This window comes from Alligator sinensis, unplaced genomic scaffold, assembly GCF_000455745.1.
Source record: "Alligator sinensis unplaced genomic scaffold, ASM45574v1 scaffold747_1, whole genome shotgun sequence".
Lineage (NCBI taxonomy): Eukaryota > Metazoa > Chordata > Crocodylia > Alligatoridae > Alligator > Alligator sinensis.
Genome location: NW_005842254.1, coordinates 429,817 through 451,179, shown reverse-complemented (window position 1 = coordinate 451,179; position 21,363 = coordinate 429,817). Strand labels below are relative to the sequence as shown.

The 21,363-nt window shown below is 41.9% G+C and overlaps 1 protein-coding gene across 4 annotated transcripts in view; it reads right to left on the bottom strand.

Moving 5' to 3' along the window:
* Nucleotides 1–21,363, bottom strand: part of BMP6 (bone morphogenetic protein 6) — a 145,628-nt gene that overhangs the window by 37,551 nt on the left and 86,714 nt on the right. For 2 of the 4 annotated variants that reach the window (XM_006027591.3, XM_025208832.1), the window contains exon 2: nucleotides 1,535–1,727. In XM_006027591.3, the coding sequence (XP_006027653.1) occupies nucleotides 1,535–1,727 (193 nt within the window). The other 2 variants (XM_025208831.1, XM_025208833.1) reach the window with 2 other exon arrangements.

Genomic DNA, 21,363 nt, shown 5'->3' with positions numbered 1-21,363 from the left:
GAAGCATGGGGCAGAAGTGGCCCCTCCCACACCCAGTGCCCCACACTGCAGGCGCTCACGGCCTGTGTGGGGCTGTCCGGAGTGGGCACAGGCAGCCCCACGCACACTACGAGCAGCTGCAGTGCGGGGCGCCGGGCATGGGCAGGGAGGGGCTGCTTCCCCACCCCACCCCGTTGCTCCTTTCCTGCCCGGGGTCCCCCTCCACTTACCTGAGCTTCCTGCACCGGGGCAGCCACGTGCTCCCAGCCCAGAAACCGCAGCTGGGGCTTCTGGCTGGGGAGCAGGGCCAGGCGGGCCCTGCTGTTGTTGGAGCCCACCGGGTTTCCCCTGTCATTTTTGACAGGAACCAAGGGCAGAGAAATATTAATTTCCTACATTTTTTTTAGGGGCCCCGCAGGCGGTATTTTGCCCACCCCTGATCTAACTTCTCTCATCAAAGTTAATGGAAACAATTTATCAGGCTCTACATCTCATTACATTTTTGTTTAGTTTTTATCGGGTAGTAAGCATATCCTAAATGCTGAATCCAAATCCCCTCTGACTCTTAGGAAAGTTTGGGCCTAAAGCTGAAATTCATGGCTCATGCTCATCTCTAACTTTTTTAGGATAGTGGAAACCACCAAAAGTTTGAAGTCTGCCCAAAATGAATCAAATGAAAGACAGAGGTTTGGAATGAGTGAGATGGGATAACATTGAATTGTGCTCAAAGAATATGATGGGAAAACTTGGAAAGAAAACCAGTTTAAATATAACTGTCTACATGTGTATTGTAGAAGTATATGTATAATGTATACATGTAGGTAGGTGGCATAGCAGTACTTGGACTTGCAAGTATTATTGTTATCCTCATCACCCTCATTATCAATCATCAGCTAGCTGAACTTTAGAGGAAAAGAAATTCCTGGAACATAATCTAGATAAAATTTCCAAGTATCTAAATCCAATATTTCTGCATAGAACATTTTCATTTTTTGACCTCTTGAAGCATAAATGGAATACCAGAACTGCAGATGCTCATTCTTATTTATTTACCTTAGTGTAACTCCAGAGAGTCAATCAAGTTGTTTTCCTTTGGCTTTATGAAGGTGCAAGCCAGAGGAGAATCAGGACAGTATTGAATATCAATATTTTTCTGGCAGTTTTACTCCAGATGTCCAAGCTAGGGTATATCATGTATCCTTTTAGTATCTCTTTGAGAGGGAGTATGGACATTTTAGCTTTTCTGCTTAATGCTATAAAATCTTTGGACTAATTACACAGCTTCATCCTAAACTACTGGTTTATTTGATAACAAATTTATATTGTCTGGGGGCAGGGCAGATACTGTGGAGTTTTTCAATCCAAGTCCATTTTGCAGTGCACCAAATCAGCTTCCCCCCAAAAAAAGACAACTGAATGGTAAGAAACCTTATTCATCTTATAAAATAATATATTGCTTAATGGCAGCAACACCTTCCCAAAGCCTTTGCATTCCATTCCCAAGGCTGACAGTTATGCTGGTTAACAGAAAAAGCAGCAATCATCTTTTAGGTACCTGTTCTCATGTTCTTGCAAAACTTGATAGATGCTGATAAGAAAAGTTTGATTTTTAAAACTCCCCATGACACAGTCCTTGTAGATGCGGAATTCAGCGGCGGTGACAGCCTCTCCTTCTGGAATCCGGGAGAGATTAAATTTGAATTCCTTGTGATGCTGTTGGTGAGGTGTAAACTCCTTGTCATATTCAACTGCAAAAGAAAGATATGGGGATTGTGACAAATTAAAATAAAAAACTTGAATAATGTCTGCATTCTGCTTTTTACTTCTTTAAAAAATGCATGTAATTTACTTTCCAAAGATGGTTTTAGTAAGTATACCTCAGGAAATCCTAAGTTTTGCAAATATTTCAGTTACAACGTTCAGTAAAAAAAACCTAACCCCTTTCTCTGCCCAAAGCCTTGGAAATTTCTGCACTTATTAAATAAAATCAGCTTTGACAAAAAAGTGTAACTGCATTTTAGCCTCATTTCAAGTATCCTTTAAGTCAGGGCTCTCTTAACTTCTGAGTGACTGAAGGCCTGCAGTGGTATATCCTACGGGCTGCCTGCCACAGCTGCATGTGGTGCTGATTTGGATCCCTCCCTCACAGCCACATTGTGTACACCAGTGCACCATATGCAAAAGTACTAGGTCCACCAAACCCCCTAGCCATGGGCTCCCTCAGTCCTGCAGGCCACACAGCACCTCTCTGCCTGCACAGATGATGGTAGGCAGTAGAAGCTGAAGGAGGGATGGGGAGCTTCGAGACTCCAGCAACAGCAGCAGCAACAGAAGTTTAGGAGGCCGGAGATTGAACTGGGAGCTCCCTCAGGCTAGGGACAGACATTAAAAAAGGCTGAGACTGAATTGATTCAATCTTTGCAGGTTAGTCTAACCTGCCTAGGCTGAATCAGTTTGTAACCACTCGGACATCCCTTCTGGACTGAAAACATGCTGGCACGTGCCTGCAGTAACTCAGGCTAGAAGCTGGGGAGGGGCACTGGAGAAGCCCTCCCTCTCTTCTACAGTGCTGAGCTGAGGGGAGCATGGCCAGGCCCCAGCAGGATGCTCTGATTAGGGAGGGGCTCCACCCCTTGATAACAGAGCATTTATCAGCTCTGTTATCAGCATTTATCAGCCCATCAGAAAACAAAGCCTTGCTCATTAGTTCAAGCTCTTTTTAAACAGCTTTTTCCAAAAGAAGGAATGCAGGGACATTACCAGCTACCTGCTAATTTGCTCCAAAAAGCTCTAAGCAGATACTGTCCTGTCTGCCACACACAGACCTCTTAGCATTATCTACCATACCACATGCTGGCTACAGTCCATGTTGTGTGAGAGAGGAGGAAGGGATCTCTGCTTAAGCAGCAAGGTGGGGCAGGGAAAGCACAGAGAAGCCAGGCAGATCCTGCTATGCCTGCAAGTCACTGCTGGAGCTCCAGCCAGGGAGCAGAGGGGAGGGGCCTGCCCAGGCCAGAGAGCATGCCCAGATGCTGGGGAGCCCTAATTTAAACCAGGAAGTGGTCTGGGATATACATTGCATAAACAAGTTTGACCCAAATCAGTTAAATCTGATACTACATTCAACCAGGTTTATCTCAAACCGGTTTCAGCCATTTTCAAATTGGTTTATGTGCACGGAATGTCTGTTCTGTTAAAGGTTTAAACCAGTTTCTGATCACTTAAACCGGTTTACGTGTAATGTCTGTACCTAGCCTGTAGGTTGGTAGCTATATTTTAAGTTACCTTTAATTTCTACAGCACTTTCTAAGGCACTTTACAACATTAATTAAGATTCACTACCACCTCCTCCTCCCAGGGAAAGGAGATAATTCTCTCCATTTTGTTGACGGTGTTATTAAGGCATAGATCAAATTAAGTGACTTGTGTAAAGTGGACAATGAGGGAGCAGACAGCCAGTGTCCTCCTTGGTTTTGTTTAAATGTCTCTGTCCCTCTTGTGATCCATACGGATAACTTAGGAGGTATTATTGTATCCGAGATCCATATAACGACCCCTCGCGTTCATTCAGGGAGGTCTATTCCAGAGGTGTACCTAGGCACTCCTGTAGAGGTGCACAGGGCAGCATCAATACCTGGGCTGTAGGCAGCAGCGAAAGCCAGCAGCACAGTGGTTGATATTTTTGCATCACACCTTTAACTCAGCACCTGGGACTGGTACCCTGGTTGCCCGCTTCCCCCTTAGGTATAATACTGGTCTGTGCCTTTGGATATGCTTTTATAGCAGTGCAGGGTTCCCTTTATATTTTTATGATCCGACACCTTGGATACCTTCATTATGTTTTATGCTAGATTGAAATTCATCCATTTTGTTTGAGCTTTGAGCTTTTGATTTACTATGATAAATTTATTTAAAATACTTACAAAAATTACAAAGATTTAAAAAATGCATCCGATAAAATGATTCTGGCTGGTGGCACTGAAACAGGAAATGCCTTTAATAAAGAAGTCAGTGTAATGTTCTCAATGTGGAAATGGTAACCATGGATCAGGGATGGTTATTTTTCAAAATGACTCTCAATTTTTTTTGTTTTTTAATATGTCCACTTGCTTCTACTTCAAAATAGACACTGTACCACTTCTACCACCCCATATTCCATCAATTTAATTGATTTCTTATTCATCTAGGAACTTATTGTAATAACATCCAGAGGCCTCAAAGTCCCATGGAATTATCTTCATAACATCCTGGCAGATACAGGACTAGCTCCATTCTTGTGAAATGGGGGTGACTTCACATATAGACAACTTATAAAGCTTGCCTGAGGAACACAGGACATTTGTGGCAGAACAGGGACTTGAATCAATGTATCCCGAGTTTCATTCCAATATCTCAAGCTTCCTCTTCCTAAGAAAAAACACCTACAAATTAGCCATGCAAAAAACATTTCTCTACCTTCCACTTTTCCTTATTTACCCTCATCCTGCAATTCTGGCTTCCTCTCTGTCCTCTCCCTCTTACTCAGCAGCTGGGAGGAGTTCTTTCTTTTGAGATGTCTCATCTGGCTGGAACTCCAGCTCAGATCCCTTCAAGACACTTAGTCACTTTCTTCTCTTTGAAGCTTGCCCAGAAAATCTTTTCACTTCCAAATGACTGTTGTGGAAAATGATCTGGTCCTCTGCACTAAAGAAACTAAATAGAAAGAATGTTATGAGTAGGTGAACTTGCAAACTGTGATCGTGGATTGGTGTGCTAAAATTGCCCAAGTTCTCAATGTCATTAAATACTAATTTGAGCAGTTTAGAATTTAACCAAGTGAAAAAGCAGACTGCAAAGAGATTGGATCTGGCCTGGGAAGAAGGTCCGACCCATCCCAAAGCAGGGAAGACTATTTTCTTTGCTAGAATAGAGGCATGGAGGAACAGAAGCATGAAAACAGTGTTTCAGAATGGCTGCCAGCTTTTTTCTCAGCAAACAGAAGTGCAGTCTAGTGTTAACCCTCTCACAGTCACTCTTAAATTAGAAGTAACTTTTCCATTTCGGAGTGGCGGTGAAAGGGTTAACACTGGAAAGAGAAGCTATCAGCTATTTTGAAGCACAATGCCTTCATGAAAAAAAGCTACCTCTAGGGCATGACTGGAAAAAATCTTTGTTTCTATAAGCTGCCTTCCAAAAACAATGTGCATGCCATATTTGAGGGTATGTGGGACACGTGAAAACACACCTTTTACTGGACGAACGACATAGTTGGGAGAGATATTAGACAAGTTTTTGCGCACAAAGTGCTCCACGGGTTTATACTGCCCCTTCTTTAAGTGTATATTTTCAATTAAATTTTAGTGTTAAATGAGTATCATTTTTTACCTAGTATTTAATCTAGGTTGCATCTGCTGTTTTCCCAGACTTGAGGAAAGACATTCTACAGTTGACCCAATAAAAGTTATTACCAAATCTTGCTTTTCACATATTCCTCAGACCATCATAATTACAACACGGTGACTATACAGCATGAAGAACATCATCTAACTACCAATTGTTGCTTTAAAAGGCTTTGTTACACTTTATATGGGATTATAATCATCATCTCTCATCAACTGTCCATACTGCCCCAGAAGCATTCCATCTAGAAGCAACTTCCAAAGATAACGGATTTGGAGTTTAATGTGCCTCTATAAGCAGGCCTTTCTTTATTTGTGAAAGGTGAAGTGTCTAAGCCAGGTATTTTGGATAAAGAGAAGAAAGCAGGATGTGATCATTCAAGACTGAATCTACCAAACTGACACTGCCCTTATTTAGGCATGCCGTACCAGCAGCTCCTATGCTGCTAGCTGTTCTTAGATTCTACTTTAACAGGTGGCCTAACAAGTGTGAGGATATAACACTGTGGTCCTTTTTACTCAGCTTTATGCAGAAGATGGGATTGGACCATGGATGACCAAGGGTGGACTGGGAAAAGCAAGGAGAGGAATGTGATAAAGAAGGAATCGGTAAAAAAAAACAAACAGCCATGGGAAAAAGTGATGGAGGATTATGACAGACAATCGGAAAACAAGTAGGAGACAATCAAACGCAAATTTAGTTAAGAAATAATAACAGGAAAATTTATGACTCCTTCCAGTCACAGACAGGAAGTTCAGACTCAAGATCTGACTCAGTATCCACAAGCCCAGGAGTAAGAGCAGGCCCACCTGACATGTGGTAGGAACAAAACAAAAACCAAAGGGGCAAGGAGGAAGGAAAGTGTAGGAGGATCACATTGTTTGGCATAAAGATGCATCTGGACTTCAAGGAAGACAGGTACTCTGGCATGGGATTGGTATGGTCCACATTGTCCAGTTTAAAGGGGTATTAACTTGAGTTCCAGTCCAATTAAAGGCAAAGGCAGTTGCAGGTCAAACACCTGTCCGTCAGTGGTTAGCGTTCTTCATGGACACCTGCCTATTTTCTTTAAATGTTTTTTCCTCTATCCCAGTCACTGTGTGAAAGACCCAGACAAACAATGGAAGCTTCCTAGAATATCAGAGGATGGGGGAAAAAAGCCTCAGGAAGCTTGAATGAAGCAGCACAGCTTCTGGCTATGGATTTTCCCATGATACAAAGGAAGGTATTTTTTATTTCCTCATGAGATCTGTGAAATATTTAAGATGTATATACTCACTGCCCACCCATTAAGTTCAAAATATAAAAAATACAATGGCAACAGTTCTTCTCTGCAGGTTTCTGTTTGTTTTTATTAATACTGCTTTCCACCCACCCTGCTGGAAAAAAATTGTTTTAATCAACTATTAGAAAAAATAAGACTCAGGACTGGCTCAGTCTATATTGCTACAGCATTACATTGTATTTGATGACCTCCCACTCAAACTGCAAACAGGACATGCCAAAACTCAAGACAAGAACAGGATTCTTTCCTCCTTTTCTCAAGCTGCATACCAATTTTTTTTCCTTCTCAATGTGAATTTGTTCAGGTTGGTGTGATCAGTGATTTGCAAAAGCCAAAAAACGATTTCTAACATGAGGCTTCTGTGTGCTCCTCCCAACTTTATCAACCAGTGACAGAAGAGAAAACAAGGCAGCCTTATAGTCAGCAGGTTGAAAATAAGTATGATGCCAATTTTCATCCAGCCCCAGACACTGCTTTGCTGGCAGGGAAGAACAAGTCTGTCTACAAGCAGATAATGTAGGACTGTGACAAAAGTTATAGCCTTATAGACATTAGAGTATGTTATGCTGAATAGTATTCATTTACTGTAGTAGCTTCTTAGAAACAGTACTGACCTGTGGTACTACAAATGAAGATGGGCCTGAGCTATCAAGGGTAAGGATGTTCGGACCTGAAATTAATTTGGGCTCACTACTGGGTCTGAATATTGCTAAGTTAGGTGTCTAACTATACGTAAAAAATTCATAGAGAACATGCCAGTAGCCCTTTGCATTTGGTCTTAACAAATATCAATATCAATTAAAATACTGTGTGAATGTAACACTATGGTTGAGGATTTAAAAAGTAGGAAAATCAAAAGTTAAGATTACTGTGGTTATAGAGTTTTGTATATTTTAATTCTCAAGCAGTGCTGTTTTTGGCACAGAATGTCCTTGGTTAAAAATGATAACCGAACACTTCTAACACTTTTAAAAGTACTGGACAAAAGTTAATCTAGTGAAAAAGAAAAACAGATCACATAATGAAATTAAACATGAACTTTTTATTTCAGTGACCCTATCATCATACTTTCATTGACATGTGTCACATGCATCTTGAATCATAGGATATCCAAGTATAGTAGAGTGATATGGTCATTGAACTATAATTTTCCTTCCGGTTACTGATATTTTCTTAATTTTTGTAGATTTTTTTCTTTTCCTTATTTCTTCATAAAGTTACTTCAAGCACAAAACAAAGAACTAGCCCTTATACAGAAAATCCACCACTGTCAATTTTGCTAATTTTATTAAGTTTTGCAGGACTTGGGGTTTTTCTTAAGGTTCAAGATCCTGAAGTCAGGTGACTGTATGAGAGAAAATTTCAGGGTTTTTGAGGCAACTTGGATTTTTTTCAGAAAAAGTTTCTAGCTTTTGTGGTTGCACAGGAAAAGCCTGCAAAAAAGAATGTGAGCACTTGCTGAAGACAAAATTCCAAAGGCAAACCACAAGGACTCAAAATTTATCTTTTATTTTTATAATTACTTTGAGGGGAGAGGAGGGCAAACTTGAGATTTATGAATGTTTAGGGTTGACAGCAAGATGTTCATCCTATCCACAGCAAAGCTAACATTTAAGACGTTTTTGTACACCCATAACTGTCAGGGGACCTAACAGGCAGCCCAGCCTGAACTAACTGCCTGGTGGGCAACACTTTTCTGGGGCACTGACTGGCGAATGACTCCAGCTGCCCACTGTCTGGTTGCCCAGAGGGAGAGCTTCCCCATTTGGCTCCAGCTGTGGCAACAGTCCAGCCAAGAGTTTTGATTAAGTCTGGCTTTGGTAAGCCTCTGCTCCTGTGTTCTCTGGCTTTCCTGGTTCCAGACCCTGCTGGGCTCTGTTTTTAGACTCCAGCTTGTAGATATTCCCTTGGATCTGGTAACTTGTTATCTGATTCCCAGACCCTGACCTTGCCTGTGTTTGGCACTCTGCCTCTGAACTTCCCTCTGGATCTGGTAACTTGGTTCCCAAACCCTGACTCGGCCCATGTTGTACACTATGCCTTAGCTTCTGCCTTTCCTCAGTGGCCTAACCACTAATCCAGACGACCTATAACCTGGTCCTTTACAATAAGTTTAAGAAATACCTAGTGGCCATGCCTACAGAAGACACTGACTGAGCAGTTGTTACTGTGCAGTCATTTAGTACTTGTATAAACAAGTACTAAATGACTGTGCAGTAACTGGAGTTACTGTGCAGTAGTGTCACTGAACAGCTTTTAGATGACATTGACTGCACACTAACTTGTTACTCCAACACAGCAGCATCACACCACGCTTCCTGCCACATGATGCTACTGCACAGTCAGCGTCTTGTATAGATATGGGTACTGTGTATGAAAAATCCCTTTTTATTAATCGCATCTGTAAGTGCTACAGGAGCTACATGCAAAGAAGTACAGGCTATTTTGAATACCTGGCTCAAAGTCACAGCACTTAACGTTTATCTTGCTACTGCAGATTTTTAGGGCTTTAGAATAACCCTTGAAGTCCCCAAGTCCCCATCCAACTCTGTAAGTCTGTGTTGTATTTCAAAAACATTTAGTTTGAATTAAACCAGGGCTGTCCAACTGGCAGCCCACAGGCCACATAAGGGCTATAAGGGGTTAACCTGTGGTCCCCTGGGCTTGCACCTGGCTCCATCACTCAGAGTGCAGCAGCAGCTGGGGAGCTTCAGACTTCCCTTTCCTCTTGTGGCTTACATTTCCTGTTCCTGCCCTGAAGGGTATGGCACTGCCTGCAGTGCTAGGGGAGCCCTTGGCCATGGAGCTGAAGGTGGGGACAGGGCACTCATGCCTGCAGAGCAGTATGGGGGAGCGGTGCCTACATGGCATGCAGCCCAGGGGGCCAGTGGCTTGCACTGGTGCAACCCATGGTCTTGTGGTCCCTGGAAACTGGACAAGCCTGAATTTAAAAATCACTGCCTTTATCCTGCAAAGGCAGGACAGAGTAGCACCTTGTTGGAGACTAAGTGCTTCACAGGGGCATAAGCTTTTCTGGGCAACAGACTACTTTGTCAGATGCCGTGGATGAGAATGAAAATGTGTCCTCAAAAAAATGTCCATTGCAGACAGGAGATTATGACCTCACTGAAGCAGAAAATGAGAATAAAGCCTGAATACTATGGGATTAAAAACATTTATCCAAGTGAAATCGGGGGGAGGGGGGTGAAGAAGGGGAATGTGTGCAGGCTGGTCATAAACTTTTTATTAATGTTGGTCATGTTCAAGACGATTAAGACACCCTACATTTAAACTGAGAAAAGCAATGGAGTTCAATCTTCTATTTCGTCTCTACCCTCATCCCACTGCACCCCATGGAGAAAGGCTTGGGAAGTCTTGAACACTGGAGAATTACTTATGCTAGTAGTATACAGCATAACAATTATCCAACAACCAGGAGAGTTAGACAGTGATAGCCTTAAAAATAAAACAGATCTAAATACAAGGAGTGGGAGTTTTCTGCGTTTTTCCTTCTCTTAGAAATGCCTCCTATGTCACATCTTGTCTGCCTTGATTTGAACAGGATCCAGGATTTGTTTTGCAATACCATGTCTTTTGGATCAACCACGCAGTTGAAAGAGATGTTAGACAAACTTCCAGGCACACACAATCCCCTTTATCAGGTGAATTTATACCAGATGAAGATCTGGCAGTCTACACATAAGCTCTGGGTGCCAGAAAAAAAGTGATCCAGGAAAATCACACATTAATTCAATCTTAGTGTAATTATAGAGATGAAATGTAAACAACAGCAAACTGATCTCTAAGCATAACTTTCTATGACACATCTTAAAAGGGAAAAGGGCCTTTTTATCTTAAAAACATAATCAAACTATTCTTTGTGCTGGGAAGCAAGCTGGAACTAGCTAGTAAAAATCAGATTAAGACCAATAATTGCACAACATCTTACTTCCAAGATTCCTGAACCACAGACATTTCTGAAAGCAGAAATCACAAAAGTACCATGCATGAAGCACCCACAGAAAACAAGAAAGTACTAAAAGCCATTTGCATGGCGTGGACAGAAATGCTTATTGTATAGTGTCATGACCCAAAGGCATGATTTTGTGTGTGCTTCGGCACCAGAATTATCCCCGCCAAGTTGCAGCTTCATTGCACGGGAGTTTCCTGCTGCAGAGGAAAACCCCGGTGCAGGGACGAGTTTCCCGCCTTTCTGCAGCTTCTTTTGCAGAGTGCATTGCTCGAGTTGCAAGAGGAATGCACGGTGCAAAAGAGTTCCTGCCACCGGTATGCAAATTCATTCCACGCTATTGGCTAGTTTTAAATTATTCCCACGTGGCGGCTAACGATTGGCCTGTTAGCCGTATAAGAGGCTTGAGCGGTTTCCGCCCAAGACGAAGAGGACTCCACATCCATCTCGTGGGGACTCTGGATACACGGCAGGGTAATAGAGACCCTGTGTGAGATTCAGAGGAGTTTGGCGACCTGATCCATCGCCCACCTCTTCCCGTCTTCGATCGCAAATTTTATAAGACGTATCTACGATTTCGATTTTGGTGGCGCATTCACCCAGAGCATCTGGAGCTCTGTTCCGTGGAGCCTAGCAAACTCCACGTGATCGTCCGTGTTGTCTGTGTCTGTAACCGCAACTCAAGCAAGTTTTCCAGCCTACACCACTGCCATCTCGGTGTAAGTAAACAATCTTTAAAACTACCGCTAAGCGTTTGTGCCTAATTCCAGCTCGTCGCCCTCCCTCTCCGATCCAGCGTGCCTGGGCTGCTGACCACAGCCCGCGTGCAGCACGGAAAAGGGCTCGGGTCGCTCCCGGTCCGCACATATAGTTAGTAATTTTTTTCTGTATTGCATGTTAAAATCCTATTAGCATCTTTGTTCATTTTCACGAATACTGACATAGAAAGATAAAAATAACCCATGGCCCCACTCAGCCCATGGGGGGCTAATCTGCAGTCCCTGGGCTCCCTCTGGTTGCTGCTCCCCTCATTGCTCTGGATGCTACTGCAACCAGGGTCTGCAGGCTCCTTCCCTTCTCTAGTTTCTAGTTCCTGCCCTCCACCAGGCAGTGGGGCAGAGCAGGGTAGCATGGCTCAGCACAACCTGCAGTACTCGGGGAACAGCAGGGGATCCTGCAGCTGAGAAAGAGAGAAGACAGGGAAGCTGCCTGTCCATGTGTACTGAGCAGCAGTGGGGGAAAGCCACTTACCTACACAGTGATGAGGGGAGTTTTCAGCTGGGGAAGGGGCAGGGGTGTGTGCAGAGAGAATAGGCCCTGTTGGTGTGGTGCCCACTGTGTGCAGCCCTGGTGGTTCAGAAATTGTACAGTCCTGATATAAATGATCAAATACGGGAGGTCAGGATAACCAGGATTGTAACTTATTGGGGGGACTCTATGGCTAGGGACAAAAGTTACACACAACCTGGTTTAAGTGATCAAAAAATGGTTTAAACCTCTAACAGAACAGAAGTTCAGTACACACAAACCAGTTTCAAAATGGCCGAAACTGGTTTAAAATAAACTTGGTTGAATATAGTTTCAGACTTACCTGATTTGGGTCAAATCAGTTTATGGAACTCCTGTCCCAAACCACATTCCTGGTTCCAGTTAAATCACAGTCCCCCAGCATGCTTTGCAGCCCTGGGCTGGGCTGTCTGCTCCAGCAGAGAAAGTTGGGGGTGGAAGGCAGGCACTGCCCCCCACCAGCAAACCCCAGCTGGGGACTGGGCCAGGGAGAGAGGTTAAGCTTCCCTTCCCCTCAGTATGGAGCTGTCCTGCCCTGCTAAACTTACTGCTGGCTGCAATTGTGGACTACAAATCCCAGAGGCACCTGGAAGCAGGAAGGGGAAGTGATGAGCAACCCTGCATAGTCTGGCTACTGTGATTCTAGACTGCAAATCCTAGAGATCTTGGGGGCACCAGGAAGAGGAAGTGAACATACAGCCCATGCCGGCTACGTGCCAGAGAGCCATGCACTAGCTCCCCCGTCCCAGCTTCTGGCCTGAACCACTGCAGGTATGTGGCTGCATTCCCCGAATCAAAAGTGAATGTCTGTCCAGTTGTTTCTCAGTTTAATCTCTGCAGTTTAGACTAACCTGCAAAAAAGCCTCAAGCTCTTTGACTGTAGTTAGCCCAGAAGAGCTAGGCCTATGGGAGTCGCTTTGAACCACTACAGCTTGGTCCTATGAAGACTTTCCATCTACAGTGACCTTGTGTATTCCACTGCAGTTCCTCCACAGCTTTTAAACACAAGTGTTCAGATGAGTACCTTTTACAGATCCTGATGATGACATACCTACTGTGGACCCTGTTACACCAACACAGAAAAAATACCCTTGTACTGAAAAGGAATATACATTCCTCTGTTTTAGAGAAACTAAAATGGTATATCAATAGAATGATTGTTTGCCTTTTTGTCTCACTATCAATGCTGTTTCCCCCATAAACATAGGACAGATATTTTAAAAATGGAAAATCGGATTTAATGAACGGAAATGTTTCATATTCTATTTCAAGGTAAAATGCTATTAAAGTACTCTGACTCTTTTTAAATGACATCTGTATTTCAGATTTAGGTTTCAGGCCTATGTAGATAATGTTTCTAGAAAGATCCATGTTGTCACTTTGATGAAATGTATCAAGACTGGTAGACAAAGCTGCAGCCACAGACAAGGGAGTAGGACATTTCTACAGCTCCTCTCTCTCCTGATATTTTTGCCTGTTTGCACCTACATCTGTATCCATATAGTAATTACATCTCTCACTTAAAGCAGTCTCCTGCTGTTCCCTGCAGTTCTCATCCTCCAGGCTGGATGCAGGGTCATGCCATATTTCCTGTTGGAATCATCATTAAAATGGCAGCTCCCTGGGATTACACAGCTGCCCAAATCATATCAATAAGATTTTGAAACATTTTCAGGAATTTTTAAATCCGGCGTAGCAATTTCCTGGCTTATCTCACAACGTCTCATGAAATTGTCTCCTTCTGTAGGAATTTAAGGCAGTCCAAACTATTCCACTGCAGTTTTGATTTAAATTTCAAAACAAAGTCATGCAAAGTAGAAACTGTTTTTTTTGTTTGTGTCCTTTTCCCCTTTCTCCCCTTTTTCACTAGGGAGCTTGAATTTTATACGTGTGACTGTGAATCAATCAGCAGCAAATAGGAAAGCCAGCAATGTTAAAAATGTTTGCAAATTAGGTTATATGCTTTCATTCTCTTGAGCATGAAGCTCTTGGCATTATAAGCAGGTTTAGTTTTTTGTTTTATAGGCCAGCTGAGAGAGATAACTCTGGAACACAATACAGTCCCACTCTGTAAAATTGTAGTTCAGGGCATTTAAGATTTTATAAATTATTGCAAATGTTTAATCCAGCATTCAAGAAAAATTGTCACTCAATACAGTACAAAAACACCGTAGCAATAGGCTGTTGCTTATCAAAATTTGCTTTGCCATCTCAGTCTCCCACATGGCTGAGCCAGGATTGTTGTATATAATGTTAAGAATTGACACATCAGTCCACAAACACGTGGCTCTTTTTTTTTCATGATTAAACCTTACAGCTGGGCCCATCCAATATAATGCTCCAATTCCAAGTTGACTGACTATAAATGTTTTCAACTCATCTAAGAGACACATCCAAGTAATACAAGATGGTGACCACAGGACCTTGTGAGGCAGTAGGATGTTTTGTAGAAGATGGCAATAAGAGAGAGGGAGGATGTCAAAGAAAATAGTGAAAAAACAGGATAGGTATCAGAAGGGAAAGAAGGGAAAGAGGAAAGTGAGACAAAACTACAGAATAATACAAAATAGATATTCTTCCAAAGGCAGGAACTGTTGCCTTTAAGTGCAGAATGTGATGGGAGTAATAAAAAAATGAAAGTCACTGGACTCATGTGGCAGAGATTAAATGCTTTCAGAGCTGGTCTTGTTCTTTATACTAGAGACAAATCACCTAAAGGCTACAGAGACACCACCATTCACAAGGCTCAAGACAGAGCAATCATGACGTGGGGACAAATCAGTTTTGGTCACAAAGATTTAGGTATTGAACAGTTTGCCTCCTGAAGTCAGACGTAATACAGAGTTTGATCACTTTCCATGGGCACTGCAAAAAAACATTCTTTCCACCAATGTTGCTGCTACAGCCAAATTTACTGGACAGCAGGAAAGAAGGAAATTGGGAATGGAGGAGAGAAGAGAAAAACCCATGCATAACCTCCGTTGCCAGCAAAGGAAGAGGACTCCTAGTTCACTATGCACCTTACCCTGCAGCCCTGATTACATGAAATAGCAGTGTAATGGATCAGTAGAAAAATCATGAGCATGCTACAAATTCCAGAATGCATCACTGTTAGATTAAGTAATGTCCTCCAATTATTTCTCAAGGAAGACTTGGATTATATATTAGGGAGAACTGTCTAACTCCCAGAGTTATTAAGCACTGGAACAGATTGCTTAAAGAGCTTGGGAAATCTTCATTACTGCTCTAAGTGCAGGTCAGACAAACACTTGTCTGGGATGGTTTAGACAGGAATGATCCTGCCTTGAGCAGGGGCATGGACTAGATGATCTTTTGAGGTCCCTTCAGCCCTATTTTTCTGCAATTTTTGACTGCATTCACATAAAGTTTTAGAAGTTATTTCCTTGACTTACAGAACAACCATTCGCCATGAAAGCATTAGTCTATGCAGATTGCTCATTGGCCTGCATTCGCTTACAGCACAAACAGACCCCTGAGCCTCCACTGACTTCTGAACACATCTGACTACAGGAGTAGGACCTTGCTTTGTATCTGATACAGTTCAAAATAGAAAGTATGAGTGCTGGAAAGTGACAAGTTGGGAGTGCCTTTAGAGCCTGTCTTTAAAACAATGCTATCTCAAAATATAGTTTGAATTTTAACCCATGCATACAACAGTCTCTGGCTTTGAGTTTAAAACTAACTCAGAAGTAGCTCACTCATCTAGGAAAATACCCTAAAAATTGAGTGCTGCTGATGCTGGTACACATGAAGCACTGGACACTCACCTACACTGCATCTAACATGCTGCTGCTTGATAGTCGTTTTACACTTCATATGGCTGCTTTCATTCGAGCTAGGCTAGCCGAGAAGATTTCACTCCAACTAATGTTGTAAAAACAAGCACTTAAGCGCATACATTCTCCATTTATACACACAATAGGAATGATGTGGCCAATATCATTCAGAGTTTCCTTCTACTTCTCGTAGCAAGTGCCTCAAGAGTTCAGCCTTCATGCCCCTTCTGTTATTCACTCGCTTGCCAATTATGCCAATGGGAGGTAGACTGTGGGCTGGGTTTTTTCTGTGAAACCCTGTCTACAAGGACCAAATGAAGACGACCTAAAATTATTTTCATAGACAAAATAATTTTTCAGTCATGACTGCTTTGATTTGCTAGAGCAGAGGTAAAAAGATCACTATTCTTTTTTTTCTATCCCTCAGCTATCCATCGTGTTCCCACAGATGTATCATTTAAGGATGATATTCATCCCCTACTGAGATTCGAGCATGGCCTCTGTCTAGGGTGAATACCTTCCAACTTTACCAATAACTTTGCTTTATTCTACTTCTTAAAAATATATCCCCCCACTCCCCACCCCCGACTAGAAACCTACTTGGAATGCTTATGTCCATTTGATAAAGAGATTGGACACAGTGGCTCAATTTCAAAATCTGTTTGTAAGGTTTGCAGTTTGGGTTTTTGACTGAAGCTCACAATTCCCAACTCCATTAGGGAAAGTGTTTGGGGTGTGGGGATGGACAGGGACACGATATTTTGGAAGCAATGGGGATTCTTAAATTTGGATGAAAAGTTATGGGATAGAAGAGCATCTGGAAAAAAATAAACATTAAATGTTACTAAACAAGCTTTGCAGAACATATTCATAGTCCAAATAGTTGGCTAAATTTTAACACAGTAGCATCGTTCAGCAGACACCTTAGTAATATTCAGCGGGAAAAGGAATATCCCTTGCCAACTTCCTTCTCTGTCTCTCATTGCATTCACCAAATATACAAGTTATGCTCAGGAGCCAGACAATTAAAAGTAGAGGTAAACTGCACATGGCCATGGAAAATCTTAGGTCAACTAATGGGAAATGAATAAACCTTAGGGTTGTACTTTGGCCTTTTTTTTTTTTTCTTTTTTTTTTTAAAGCATAGCCTGTCCTGGCTTTCAGCTAATCTAGATCACTTTCCTCAAACTATCAGGTTTCTGAAGATAAATTAAGATGACCAACCTCTCACAGAACACACAGCATTCATCACAAAGTCACCAGAGAGCTGGCTGCCTGCAAATTAAGTTTCAGATATTTTCTATAGTATTGGCTCTTGTTTTTCCTGTTCCAGCTGCTTGGTGACTTGAGCAGTCATTGCCACACCCAATGCTTATAATTCAGCCCTGGTCATCACTGATCTTATTTTTCCTCCCTCTCCTAATAACGCCCTCATCTCTTGCCTTAGTTATAAGCCATTCTCTGAGAAATAATTCCAAGGCTCTATCCACTTCAAATTTGTTTTTGTTTTTTAAATACAATGATACCTGACTGACACCCACTTCAAACATATTTCTGCATTGTCAAGCTCGAAGTATTTTCAGTAATGTCAATAACCAAACTGCCCAGAACAGAGGTTTTAGTTTACAACTCAATTGCAGTGATAAATAGTTTTGCATTTTTTTTCTTGACAAATAATTAGTATTGCAACAGTCATGCTATAACTGAATGACAGAGATGAGAAGACTGGAGAATGATGTGCAACACCCGATTGTTTTGTTGTTATTGTTAATTTAAAGAGATATTTAGAAAAATCTAGGGTTTAAAAGCCAGACAATCTGGCCAGCTTCTCCCACTGTTGATAAAAGAGAAGAGCTCTTGTTTCACCTCTTTATTAAGATCTCTTTATTAAGATATACGTAGTAAAGTTTAAGTAAGCAAAATTAAAAGGAGTCTCTAATGCACTTCTCTCTACCTCTGTGTACTTAGTCTTATTAAAACTAACTTTAATGTGTGGTGTTTTGGCACGTGCACATTTGAGAGCGGCAATAAAAGGATACACTTGTGGAGAGTGGAACTGCAGGTTAATACCATGTTTGCTCATTTAGAGAACCTCTAGAAGTATTTGCTGTCCTCAGTTTCACGTTTGCCTCTCACAAAGAGATAGTGGATTACACTGCATGCCACATTGAGGAACTTTCTCCAGTTAGCATAGGGGAAAATCAACTTAAAATGTGTGACTTCTAGAACTGATGTTATTAGCTCCAGCTACAATCATGCTTGGAGAAACTTCTAGCTAAGAAAGGGAAGTCATGTAGTACTCAGAGAGTGGCTGCTATGCACTCAATAAGCAGGGGGTGAAGGAAGGATTTTTAAAAAAAAACACTCTCCAGCACAATTGTCTCTGCCCATTAGAACACACCACAGGATCCCAAAACAAAAACCACACTGCTGTCCATTACACAGGAAAGAAATTACATTCACTTGTGTGAATATGAACACATTTGTGCTGTAACAAGACTGGGGACTATGAAAGCTCTAATCAGTAGGTGTATAAGCAAATATTTACTCCTGATCCAATCCAACACTTTGCGGTTTGTAAATCCCCAAGGAAAAAAAAAGTCAGCAGAGAAAAGCAGTCTAGACCACAGAATCTGGCTATTTTATGCTATTTAAAGAATTACAGGAAGTAGGCCAGTGACAAGTTTTGTTTTCTTAAGAAGCCCACTACTGCCTGATGTATGCGCACTTGTGTCATCTAGGAAGAATCTTTTAAACATCGTTAGCAGCCATGGCAGTAAAGAATCTCACATCCACAGAGCTTCAATGAAGTGTTGATGTACACCCTCTTTTAGGCTCTTTATTGGCCCAGACTTTATATCCTAAAAACACCATTAAGAGCTATTAACATTCACTGCACATTTTTAAAACTTTTTTTTAAGTGAGGGTGGGATTCAGAAATCATTAATACCAACCCCATTAACTTAAAAGATGACCAAATTGCTTAGTATCTTTTGACCCATTTCAAATTGGATTGGGAACAGTTCAGGACTGAGGGCCCCCCTTACTGTCAACAGTTCATAAGTGGAGGTTCAGATGGCTTTTGATTTGGAACTCGGCTAAAGCAGCTGTGCTTACTCTGTAAAATGGTCAAAAGGGTAGAGCAACGTAACTTTAAAGTCTAACAAAAAAGATTCATGGGATGAGTGGATGCATGGAAGGGATCTCAGGTGGCAGGTATAGAAGAAGAGGTACAAGATGTTTGCGACACAGGTAAATGTTATATACTGTCTATTAAAAATGCCAATAAACATATACATGAAAACTGGAAAAAATTGTTTTCAAAGGGTCTCTTCCTTCATTCTCTCTTCCAATTTCCAGGTCATCTTTTTTCTTAATAATAATGCCCAATACCCCCACTACACACACACACACAGAAATTTTGTTTCAGTCAGTCAAAAAGTGATTTTTCATAAGAACATGTTTTGGCCACACACACAAAAAAAAAAAAAATCTCTGGACACAAGCCAAATACATCATGTTTGTCCTCTGACCTCACTAGTCTCATCTCATTCCAAGATCACTGGGTTTGGGCAGATGCATTGAACAGCCTGAACTAACCAAGGGTTCGTGTGGAATAAAGTTATTACCACCTATGATTTACAGTAATCATAAATTAGGTGTCTGCCTTGGCTTGTATAACTGAGCCCTGCCTGGATGATGTGGCAAGAGTATTGTAAGACGAACTCTCTTTATATGGATACTTGGAGCAGTGAGAACTAACGGAGGATTGTTGAGGTGCTTTACCCATACTATTTGAGAATAGTGAAACTGACCCCCCACCCAAAAAAAAAAAAAAAAAAGGATTTTTCCCCACATTCTGACTTTTCAATGTTCAAAATTTCCATTTTTCTGACAAAGACTAAGATTTATAAGGGTGGGGCAATGGGGGATAGTAACCAGGTTCCTCAGAAGGTTTAGTCAAAAAACAAGTTTCCATTAAAGAAAGTACTAAAATCTAGCTTTGATGGAGCAGCTGCCCTACTATAAACATGGCTTCATTTGATTATATTCCACGTGGGGAAAGCCTTGGCAAAGGAGCTGCCCAGTTAATTACTTTACATAGCCTAAGTGAATGATCCACTTCTTCAGGGGCCCTGTGGCCAGACCTGCATTATCCTAATACTCCTGCAGACTACACCAGCTCCTTTTTGCCTTCCATGAATAACAAAAATTGTTAATATTGATCTTTGAAGCCCTATATAGAGTCCCATCTCCCATCCCCCTCTGCCCCAGGAAACTGTTCTCTCCATTCAGCAATACAGTGCTTGAGAGCTGCTAAAATACACACTACTTAAACTAAATATCTGGCATGGCACAAGTTTATCCTTCAGGGAATCTGGCAAATCCCATACTTCTACTCGCACTTTTACCTGAACGAGTGAAAGAAAATAAATTAATCTTTTGTTATGCTACTATATGACAGAGCAGCTGCAGCAGCTACTGCAAAATTAAAGTTGCAAACAACTTCCCATTATAAACTTATTTTATAAGCAAATTACCATATTTACTTGCATACCACAATCACCATTTTCCCCACATCTTAAGCAGGAAGCTGATTTTTCTGCCCAAAATAGAAGCATGGAGACACTGTAACTGGCTGCAACTTCTTTTCATAGATTTTAGGGTCAGAAGGGACCTATTAGATCATCGAGTCTGACCCCCTTCCCTGGGCAGGAAAGAGCACTGGGTTCAGATAACCCCAGCCAGGTATTTGTCCAATCTTCTCTTAAATACCTCCAAGGAAGGGGACAGCACCACCTCCCTTAGAAGTGTATTCCATATTTTGGCAACCTTCACTATAAATAATTTTTTCCTGATGTCCAATCTAAACTTTCTCTCCTTCAGTTTGTATTTCTAGTTATCCGATGGATGCCCTGGTAAACATCATATCCCTTATTTCCTGCTGTCCCCCCTTGGTGAGTTTGTAGACAGCTACAAGATCACCTCCCAGCCTTCTCTTACAGAGGCTGAAGAGATTCAGACCCCTCAAATTGGTCCTTGTAGGGTTTCTTCTGTAGGCCTTTAACCAGACAGGTGGCCTTCTCCTCTGAACCCTTTCCAGGTTATCTATATCCCTCCTGAAGTGCGGTGCCCAAAACTGGATGCAGTACTCCAGCTGTGGCCTGACCAATGCCACGTAGAGGGGAAGTATCAGCTCCCTAGACCACTTTGTGATGCACCTACTTCTGCAAGAAAGAGTTTGGTTAGCTTTACTTATTACTTCATCACATTGGTGACTCATGTTCATTTTGGAGTCGACTACGACTTCGAGATCCCTTTCTGCAGTTGTGTTACTTAGAATGGTACCTCCCAGTCTATAGAAGTGTTGATGATTCTTCCTCCCTAGGTGCAACACGTGACACTTATCTTTGTTAAACTGCATCCTATTCTGTTCGGCCCATTTCTCCAGCCTGTCGAAATCCACATGGATTTGCTCCCTGCCCTCTAGTTTGTTTACCTCCCCCATAGTTTGGTGTCATCTGCAAAGTTTGGTGTCATCTGCAACCACACAAGATGTTTGGTGTCGTCTGTGAGCTTAACCTTTTCTTTCCTTTTCCTCCATAGAGGGGAAGAGCAGAGTCCAGCAGGCACAATCTCGGGGAGAGGGGTGAGAATGTGTACTT